The 10,881-nt window shown below is 32.3% G+C and overlaps 1 protein-coding gene across 4 annotated transcripts in view; it reads left to right on the top strand.

Annotated features, from left to right (window-relative positions):
* Window positions 1-10,881, top strand: part of LOC106463001 (nucleolysin TIAR-like) — a 257,478-nt gene that overhangs the window by 28,368 nt on the left and 218,229 nt on the right. For 2 of the 4 annotated variants that reach the window (XM_022390636.1, XM_022390619.1), the window contains exon 2: window positions 1,097-1,192. The exons of the other annotated variants lie outside the window; for them this stretch is intronic. In XM_022390636.1, coding sequence (XP_022246344.1) covers window positions 1,097-1,192 — 96 coding nt within the window. The remainder of the gene's footprint in view (window positions 1-1,096; window positions 1,193-10,881) is intronic. 4 annotated transcript variants of the gene reach the window in all.

Below are 10,881 nucleotides of genomic sequence, written 5' to 3'. Positions count from 1 at the left end.
GTCCTCGTGTAGCTTTGCGCGAAATTCAAAACAAACCAATCAACAACAAACATTTATTCAGTTAAAACAGTTTTTCTTGAGTACCCATGCGGAGTATCAGTATACTCAGAAATTATATATTAATTATTATTAATTTGTGACATTTATATAAAAAACTTAAGTATTTGAGGAATTACTTCTTAGGTATTCTTGACAGTTATTATATTTGTAAAGTCAGCTTAGTATAAGAGGACATCACCTTTACTGCGTTAGTTTGAGAGTAAACGATCTATTAACTTGAAACTGGTGTAGTTCAGAAGTCAAATAGGTATAATGATAATCAGATCTATAAGTAGGTGATTTCGGAGTTTTCGTTATCAGTACTTTCTCGATTTTTTATTTAATCTTTTATATAACTATAATTAAATATAATAAATTATCTCATATTATCATAACTGTTGTTTTCTGTTTGTATAAACTGACAAAAAGCTACCTAAGCTGTGCCTACCGCAAGGATTGCATTCCGAATTTTAGTGTTATAACTCCTCAAGCTTACCGATGAACTACGTGGTGTGTGTGTTGATTCTGTATATTAACTTCATTCATCTTTTGTCCATATGCCGTGCTCCATATATGCACTTTTATATATTCATCTTCTGAATAGTGGATTTATCTTCAACAACTTTATGTTTTGGGAGGTTATGTGTCTGATAAAACTACGTAATTTACCTTTTTAGGGTAAACTGACATACGAAATTATTTCATAAAATTGGTAAAATAGAACAAAATACGTAATTTTTTATTCAGGTGCAACGTAATAAGATTGTTAAGTACAGGGCTCAATGTTTGAGTGTTATTGTGGCAATTATTATATATGTTTTCAACCTTTTAAATCGGAAAGATCTATATTGCCATCATTCTGATGTCAATATCGATTTTCGTGAATGATGAGCTATGGCATAGGGATATGATGAACATTTTGATGCTTATCATACTGGATGATTACGGAAGTTTTCATGGAAAAAGCTTGATTTATTATAACATTATGTATTTTGTATTAAATTGTCCCGGAAGCTTTATTTTATAATAATATTTTCTCTTTCCCTTTTTTTTGTAGACTGGTAATGACCCCTACTGTTTTGTGGAGTTCTCCGACCACCAGGCTGCTGCAGCTGCTCTGCTTGCAATGAATAAGAGACACTGTCTAGGAAAGGTAGATCGTCAACTAGTTATATGTCGTGTCTTAAAGAAGTAATAGTAACGGTAGAAAAACTGTAGTTTAAACTAGCTGTTTCATCTGATTTTTTACTGCATTTTAGCTGTTCATTTGATATTAATATTGAAATCATAGAAGCATAGATTGATAGCGTCACAAATAGCACAGAACATGTTTTATTGCGATTCTTTCTCTAGCGAGATCTTCTATTTGGACGACTTCAATCATCTGGTAGCTGGCAATTAAAATCCATTAACGGCCTAACTACTGTGGGAGGCTTACTTTGGATATAGCATTATTCTTTATCTACTGAGCCCTTCCCTTTTCTTGCAAGTAATATCATACCGGGACTAGCACTTAAAATCGATTAGGAATGTAGTTGGTTGTAAGATGCATAATTTGGACATAGCTTAATGATTTTCTCTATCGTAGAAACCTGATTAGTGAAAGTGTAAGGTGATTAGTGGGTAAAATCAATAAGGATCTAACCGTTGTTGAGTTATTAAAACATTATTTATACATTTGAATGTATTAAGTTGTGGCCCCGAAAACTGTTTCTTGAAAGTTTCGTAAATGTGACTGGCGTGTCTCACTTGTCAGTGAGAAATTGTTTAAAATTTACAAAAAATGTATTTGAACAGTCTTTTAAGTTATTTTATGAAATATATATGGATCTAAAAAATGTGTATCCTTAGGAAAACTTTGACATTTGAAAGCTTATAACTCCGTGATCCATGAAATATATTTTTTTTTAGTGGTAATGATGTAGTTCTGTTTCTTCAGTGTGTAATACGCTCAGGGGCTGTTGATATAGTTACTATTGGTGTTTCTCGTGACAGAAATCATCGCATAAGCACCAAACTTTAATTTGTTTTCATTCTAAAGATGTATTTGCTATTATTTTAAGACACAAAGCTTAAACAAGTTTTAAAAATTCTGTACGTTGATCTTTGTAGACATTTATGGATAAAATCTTTTGGGTATCTGTTACACATTGTATTATTAAACTTTTTAATGTGACCAGGCATTGTAATGAAAGTAATAACGGGAAAGTGCAAAAAATAATAAGTTTTAGACAAATCGAAGATAATGTTGAATTCGAAAATCTGTGAACATCTTATAAAAAACATAACTTTGTAAGACAGAAATAATAGAAATATTTTATTTTATATGACATTCCACGTTATGAAATATCTCTATTTTAGGAGTTTATTGTATGAAACTGTCAGTCGTGTAATATTGATTATGAAATGTTTAGAATTTTAATCGAATTTGTAAAAAAAATATTTATTTGAATTATGATTTACTTTCTTAGAGTTTTTATTGCATGTCAAGATGACTTCAAAACAATCTGTACAAGAAAATTAAAGTAGATTTCTACGTTAACGCCATCTAAATGTGAAGTCATTTAAGAATCATTGCAGGTGTGCCCTTGTTCTTTATACCTTTATCCTGAACAAGGTGTATTTTATCGAGTTGTTTTTATAACGTACCCTAGATACTTTTATGGCATGTGTTTATCGTTGAACGGAAATATTTTCCAAATGAATCATCGTTAACAATAATTCTAAACGCGGTATTAATAAAGTTAGATGTGTATTATTATTATTACTGCGTGAATTTTGTGTTTTTAACTGAATCTGTGTTGTTGTTTTTTAATTATGGCGAGTCTCGGTAAGTTTAAGGTAACTGTTTGTTCATTCATAGTTTAATACAGTCTTGTTAAAATGTTATGTAAATTTTACCACTACTAAAGGTGTTTGTTTGGTGGCGATGAAGAATATTTAAGTTTCATCGGCACATTAAAAACATAAGAAAATTATCATTAAATATATGCTTGCAAGATAAATGTAAACATAAAGCAGTAGAAAAGAAGGCATAATTTTCCAGAGCCTGAGAAAATACAAAATATACATTTATTATGCATAAACTCTGTAAACAAAACTAAGAATATGAACGAAATACGCGCAGTATAAGCGTCTGACCAAAAGTAAGTATAAGCAACAATGAACGTCGTTATTGTAAATGCGAGCTGTTTTCCATTTTTCAATGTCATTGTTAATTCCAAAACTAAAAAAAGTCATTTTTATATGGTAATATTTAATGTTAAATTTAGTGAAATAGGTGATGGATATTGAAGCTCGATATTTCAAGAAAATAGTCTGTCAGACGTATATAATATTTTGTGCTGTTCCTCCTTTCGAACAGAAAGCTTTAATATATACGAACTTACTATACCGTAGAGCCATAACTAATAAAGTTCCTTATGTTATCCAACAAAATCTATGCATAATTGTATGAGTGTCCTAATCATCAGAGTGAATGGACACACTATTATATTCCATTGGTACTTTTCGTCAGAATGTGTTGCAAAGCAATCAAACAAGTAATATTTAACGGATTGTATAAAATGTATTATTAAAAGTATAAGGCTATACAAGTGTTCAGTCTTCTCGTGTGTCTGTTTATATATATTGGAGTGTTTTAGTCTGCGTACGCATTTTATACTTTACATTCACTTTAATTTTTTTTTCAACTTGTTTGTCTCTGCTCAACGATCTGGAAAACCGTAGAGCATCACGATACACGTTTTTAACGCTGGATAACGCACGAACTAACTTCGAGTATTGATTGGGAGTCGCTCTTATATACGCGAGCATCCACATGCAAATACTGTCTTTTCAGTTTTAAACTCTGGTGGTCCTTACGACTTTTCGTAATGTAGTTTTGATGGAGGAAGATAACTCAGAGTAGTGGCAGCAAGATTTAAATGGATTTCTCTTTGAAGATGTGTGAAAAATAGTGTATAGGTCACATGAAAAATAGAAATTTTCTGCAAATAGGTTATCATTGATATTGACTGAAAAATACAAACAAATTTAAACACCAAACCTCAGTTTGGAAATAACTGGATAGAAAAATAGAAGCTATCTTTTTGGACGATCATAATTATGTACACAGTTCGAAGTTTGCGGCTGAAAACAAAGAGAAAAACCAATATTCTGATCAATACTTGCTAATGAAGAAACTGATTAGCTCTCTTAGACAGAGAATAGAACTAATTTGATTATAAACATAGTGTTGATTAGGAATTCTGATACACTCAGCGATACGAGTTCTTCTCAGAGTAAAAAGAAATCTGGCGGCAAGTCTATCTTATTTTATTATTCTCTTTATTGTTCTTGTTTGAAATTGGAACTCGTTCCGGTTAAGGTGTTTTCAACGTTCCTTGAATTTTAAATTATGATTAAAGAGAATTCTTTTGAACTTTTCTTACTGCAAAATAATTAATATTGTAAAATGTTTTGTGATTCTTCATCTACTACCTTTTGTTTGGTTGGGGGGACTTGGGGAGCACAGCCATGAGCGAAACGTTTTCACTGAACAAAATAACAAACGTTCCTAAAATATAACAACTCAACACCTGAGACTTTTTTATTTTAAGTTGTTTCTATACCCCCCCCCCCCCGGTCGGGTAAGCGGTAAGGAATTACAACGCTATACTCCGGGGTTCGATTCTCCGCAGTATACAGAGAACATATAGCCTATAGATATCTTACATTAGTTATTAACGATGCATATAGAAATTTGATACATATTTTCTACGAAATGAGTAAGACTTTTTCAGTAAAAAAACAAAAAAACAATTGTTTTATTCTAGTCTATATCTTACTGGGAAATGCGTTGGATTGGCTCACATTCTTTCTGTAGCCAGTTAATATTTTAATTGTTATAAACTTTCATTCATATTTTCACTGACCTTTTGTATTTGTGGATTCTCTCCTGTTACAAAGTGACACAATTTGTTTACCACGGGTGAGGTATGCCTTTTGGAAAGTCTCTGTCTCAAAGGCGCTTGTTCCACAAGTTGATCCGTATTCCTTTGCTTTCCAATGCCATTAAGTACAAGGGATATCCCCGTTTAGGAAATTATAAATTCCCAATCTGAACACATATTTATGACTTAGGTGTATGAGTATTTTGTGCGAAAAGGGGTATTCCCCAAAAACAACCAGTGCCATTACACTACCTACGATAGCCAAATAATGTAAAAATGTAATTCTGATACAAGTCGTTCCATAGCAGCTTTACATGGGCAGTGGTTGTCACGTTACTTGATGGTTTACATATTCAAAGTCATTCTAATGTAACATAATCAACCCTATGTACATACAAACTGAATGTGAATAGTAATGACTAATAAATCTATTGAAACACTGGTTGTACTTTCATGTGACACTTAAACTGAACTCTAACATCAGAATAGTAGGCAAGTGTTTAATGAAATAGACTGAGTATTTGTGTGTGTGTGTGTGTGTTGAATTTTGTTTTCACAAGAGTGTATTGCTGTGAATCCTGTGTGTGTGTTAAAGTTTGTTTTCACAAGAGTGTATTGCTATGAATCATATGTGTGTGTGTGTGTTAAAGTTTGTTTTCACAAGAGTGTATTGCTGTGAATCCTCTGTGTGTGTGTGTTAAAGTATTTTTTCACAAGAGTGTATTGCTATGAATCCTGTGTGTGTTAAAGTTTGTTTTCACAAAAGTGTATTGCTGTGAATCCATATTTATGGGCATTAAGCACTGGTCACCTCTCAAAATGATGTGCAAAAAAAACTGAAATAATCAGTGTGATTAAAAGCGTAGCATTGTCATTCATGTCTTTAAATATGAGTGTATATTATGTAAAGTCAGTGTTATTACAATGTTCTCAGCTGGCTCCCGTTGGTTGTCTACAGCATAAATCTTACCTGATTGATTTCAGTCATCGACGCCTCTTTTTGTAATCAGCTAGAAACTTGTGGAAAGACAGCTTATGTTTAAAATACCTGATCACTCACGTGACCGTGACGTCACATTTAACAACCGTTATGGCCAAGGTGTATTGAGAAACTGAATTGTATAAGCAGCTTTGAGAGATACTTTTCGAAATTGGAAGAGTCAATACTTGTTATCTAAGCCTTGCCCTCGTCTCACCTCTTTATGTTTAATCCTTCTGTTGACTGCGACATATTTTGTTGAATAAGTTGTTTAAGAGTACTTGAGAATGTTTTGGATCGGTCATAAAAATATGGTTTTTATTGTCATTTCATTTTCTGTACTTGTACCCAGTTTCTTCTATTTAAGTCCTATATTCGCAGTGCTCGCCACTCATTACAACTAGCCGTTGTTTCCGGTGCCATTTTTCTTAGTAAAATGTTTCTCTTTACAACAAGCGTTGTTTCTTTTATTTTACTACAGATAAATCACTGCAAATGTCCTTCAATGATTCTTGAATCTCGAGTTATTGCAGTGATCATATGATTGTGAGCCTTTTTTTACGCCAATATTAAGTCGTAACATAACTATTATTATACGCTTAAACAACGCAACGGGTTACTGCGCTCTATGCGCCACTGGAAATCGAACCCTGTATTTTAGCGTTGTAACTCTGTAAGCTTATCGCTAACCCATAGAGAGACATGGAGGGGGTTTGTAACTTGAAGTTAATTTGTGTAAATAGATTGTACAAAAGTTGAAGACGGACCTCAGATGTAATTGTTTACAGCTCAAAAGGAACTTTGTGCAACACATGGGATAAGTAACCAGGTGACGGACCCCAGGGCGCAGACATAGCCGTTCTAAATTTAGAACTGGTGATCAGAGAGAGGTTAACCAGCCAGCAATAACCGCCACCTACTAGCTCACTTTTGACCGTAAAGCGGGATCTATTGTAATTTTTATAAGACTCCCATGCATAGCTGAAAGTGCAGAGCATGTTCAACTTCATATCGCAGGCTCAATCCCTGGATATTTCAATCGGAAGCCCGGCATGTTAACCGTTATGCTACTTCTGGCCTTGGAGTAACCATAGTACAACTACAGTAAATGTGAAGTTATGACAATTGAGAAATCCTCTAGGAATGATTTAAATGGAATTACGAAAATGAAAAAAGACTAGCTAACGAGTTACGTGAAATTATAAAAGTGATAAAAGTTTATTGAGAAAGAAAATCTAAGTGAAGTTGTAATAACTGAGAATTTAACGAAGTTCCAAAAATACATGTCGAGTTGAGCGAAGTTGCGATAATTAAGAAAAAGAATTGACTCAATTGAGTGTAGTTATAAGAAGCTATGGCCAAGTTTAGTGAAATTAAGAAAATTAATTTAGACAGTGTTGAGTCCAGATGGAACGTGGAATTCGAAAACTGAAAAAGGATACTTAAATGAAGTTATAAAAATGTAAAAAATTACTACAAAATCGAGCATACCTATAAAAAATAATAAAGACTACGGCCAAATCGAGTGAAGTTATAAATATTAAAACATCTAATGCCAAATCAAGCATAATCTTACAGTTCAAGGGTGAGCTTTTTGATAAAGCTCGTAATCGGAAAGTATATAGAGCGACATTTGAAACGCCAAGCGTCACTATTCGAAACTAGAATATTCCTTCAGTGATATTCATTCCAACATGTACTACAATCGTTTTTCGCAATAGATGTCAACATGCGTGTACACCTACTTGTACGCGTAGCGTCAGACGAAGCACGACTCGTCATCTCAGAGAAATGTTCACGCTTATGACTCATGTTCTGTCTTTCAGTGTGTATAATGTATTCTCTTTACTGTACTCGTACAGAAAAGGCACAGTCACCAATGATAGTTATTTTTCTAATGAAGTAAATATACAATGTGTTTACTGATGGATATGTATGTTTACATATACATTTCGTTTCAACGGAATGTAGTTTTACTAATTACTCAACATTATATCGCCTTACTTCTACGTTTTTACTTACTGAAACAGTTTTTTTTATTTTTGTTGAAGGCTTTGAATGAGAATGGTAACATTATGGTTTTAAATTTATATAAACCGGCATCTTACAGGTTTTGTTTTGTTAGTCTCTTTACATGAGTAATTTCATATAAAAATTAATCAAATCCTAATCATCGCACTTAAGTATTTATTCTAATTATATTACCTTTAATGTGTTTTTCAAAATATATTTTTTTCTCATGAAGCATTTTAATGTAAATGACATCTTTAAACATAACGTACAAATCGAGCTAATTTAGAAACGATTAAAAAATCTAAGAAAAGCTAAAGGCGTGTCACACAACTCGAGCCTTTCAAGGAAGTAGCGTGCAATTTTCTGGAAACTTTGCGTTTTACAATTTTTGCTATTTTAGTCGTTTTTATAGCCATTTCAACCTGTTTTTAGTTATTCTTTTAGCCATTTCAACATGTTTTAGTCGTTTCTATAACCATTTCAACCTGTTTTTAGTCATTTTTATAGCCATTTCAACATATTCTTAGTCGTTTTTATAGCCATTTCAACCTGTTTTTAGTCATTTTTATAGCCATTTCAACATATTCTTAGTCGTTTTTATAGCCATTTTGAACATATTCTTAGTCGTTTTTATAGCCATTTCAACCTGTTTTTAGTCGTTTTTACAGCCATTTCAACCTATTTTTAATCGTTTTTACAGCATTTTAACCTATTTTTAGTCGTTTTTATAATCATTTCAACCTGTTTTTAGTCGTTTTTATAGCCATTTCAACCTGTTTTTAGTCATTTTTATAACCATTTCGACCTGTTCTATTCGTTTCTATAACCATTTCAACCTGTTTTTAGTCGTTTTTATAACCATTTCAACCTGTTTTTAGTCGTTTTTATAGCCATTTCAACCTGTTTTTAGTCATTTTTATAACCATTTCGACCTGTCCTATTCGTTTCTACAACCATTTCAACCTGTTTTTAGTCATTTTTATAGCCATTTCAACATCTTTTTTGTCGTTTTTATAGCCATTTCAACCTATCTTTAGTAATTTTTATAGCCATTTCAACCTATTTTAAGTCGTTTCTATAACCATTTCAACCTGTTTTTAAGCGTTTTTACAGTCATTTCAACCTATTTTTAGTCGTTTTTATAGCCATTTCAACCTGTTTTTAGTCATTTTTATAACCATTTCGACCTCTTTTTAGTCATTTTTATAGCCAATTCGACCTGTTTTAGTCGTTTTTATAGCGAATTCAACCTGTTACTTTGACATAATTTCTTGTTTCTTGAATGCGCACGAAGTAAGTGACGTGTATTTTTTATGCCAAAGCAAAATTTCTACGATAATTTGTGGTAAGCAACATATGATCTACAAATACCTACTTATACTTATTCCTATTTCACTCTCCACTGTGTGATAATTTCAGACTTATTTGTTGTCTTTTGAAAAAATTGTACAACAAGTTTCACAAAATATAATATTGGATTATAGTAATGAATCGGTTAATAATATTAAAACTCAGCTATGTGGAATAGCTCTATTATCATTAAATAATTATGAATTTAAGTACGAACCATATAATCTTAATAAAAAAGAATTGTTAGCAATAAGGAATCTCATAATAACATCATAGTTATACAAAAATCTGATAAAGACAATTCAATAGCCCTTATAAACAGGAGAGATTATATTTCTAAAATTATTAATACTTTGTGTTTGTTTGTCTTTAGCGTTGTAAATCCTTAAACTTACCATTGACTCAATAGGGGAAGTATTTTAGGTGATGAAACAAAGTTCAGTAGATTAGAGAAGAACCCTACAATGACTAAACAGAGACAAAATTACAGAACACTCTTTCAATTAAAAAATACATAATCTCGTTACATAAACAGAATAGTTATAGATATAAATCAATAGGTAGTCATTTGGGTATTTTCTTTGGAATTTGCAAAATACATGAAGAAGACTGTCTGTTTAGACAAGTAGTTTTATATGGTTACATATTAAAAGCACTAGCGGATTTTTATTAAGTTTCTGGAGGACAATAAATATATTATTAAAATAGGTTTGCATTTTCTAATAAAATTAAAAAAATACAGCTGGATAACAATGCGTACTACCTACGTTTTGATGTAGATTCTTTGTCACTAATATTCCTTTGGAAGAAACACTAAAATAAAAATGTGAAACTTCCAAAGTACGTTCTTTAAAATTATTAGGATTTTACACCAAGGGATCTCATTTTTTTAATAACACCAAACTGTTGGAGGTCAAGGTTAGCACCGTAACTCGTAAATTTGTTCTTTTGACAAATATTAAAAATATTGGTTTGAAAAATTGCCCATTCAGCTTCAATCTTCTACATTATCGAATATATGTTTTGTCATCTTTAGTAAATATTAATAATCACCATAAAGGTAACTTGCTGTTTTCATAATACGCGGCCTGCCATTGCCTCCTGGTTAGGGCACCTGAATCCCAATCTGTGGGTCGCGGGCTCAAATCCTTGTCGCTGAGCATACATGTCCTATCAGCTGTTGGTAAAAAGATTAGCCCATGAGTTGGCGGTGAGTGGTGTTTACTAGCTGCTTTCCCTCTAGTCTATCACTTTTAACTTAAGGATGGCTAGCTTTGCGCGAAATTTAAAAGAAACCAAAATACAGTGTTTCTCAACCTTTTCTATACCAGAAAATTGTCATAGACCAATAAAATACAAGTATAAAGAAATGGCATTACGAGTTTCATATGAATATTTTGTTTGTTTTCGTGAAACACGGCGGACCAGCGCCGGTCCGGAGACCAGTGGTTTAAAAACACTGGACGAGTATTAACTCATCAAGAAATTAATGTCGCGTTTTGGAACAATCTAATTATCGCCCCCCCCCCATAAAATGTACATCACGTATAATAGTTTTAAAAAACA

Source organism: Limulus polyphemus, unplaced genomic scaffold (genome assembly GCF_000517525.1).
Source record: "Limulus polyphemus unplaced genomic scaffold, Limulus_polyphemus-2.1.2 Scaffold50, whole genome shotgun sequence".
NCBI classification, from domain to species: domain Eukaryota; kingdom Metazoa; phylum Arthropoda; class Merostomata; order Xiphosura; family Limulidae; genus Limulus; species Limulus polyphemus.
Note: the sequence above shows the minus strand (reverse complement) of the source record. Positions and strands in the feature narration are given on the sequence as shown.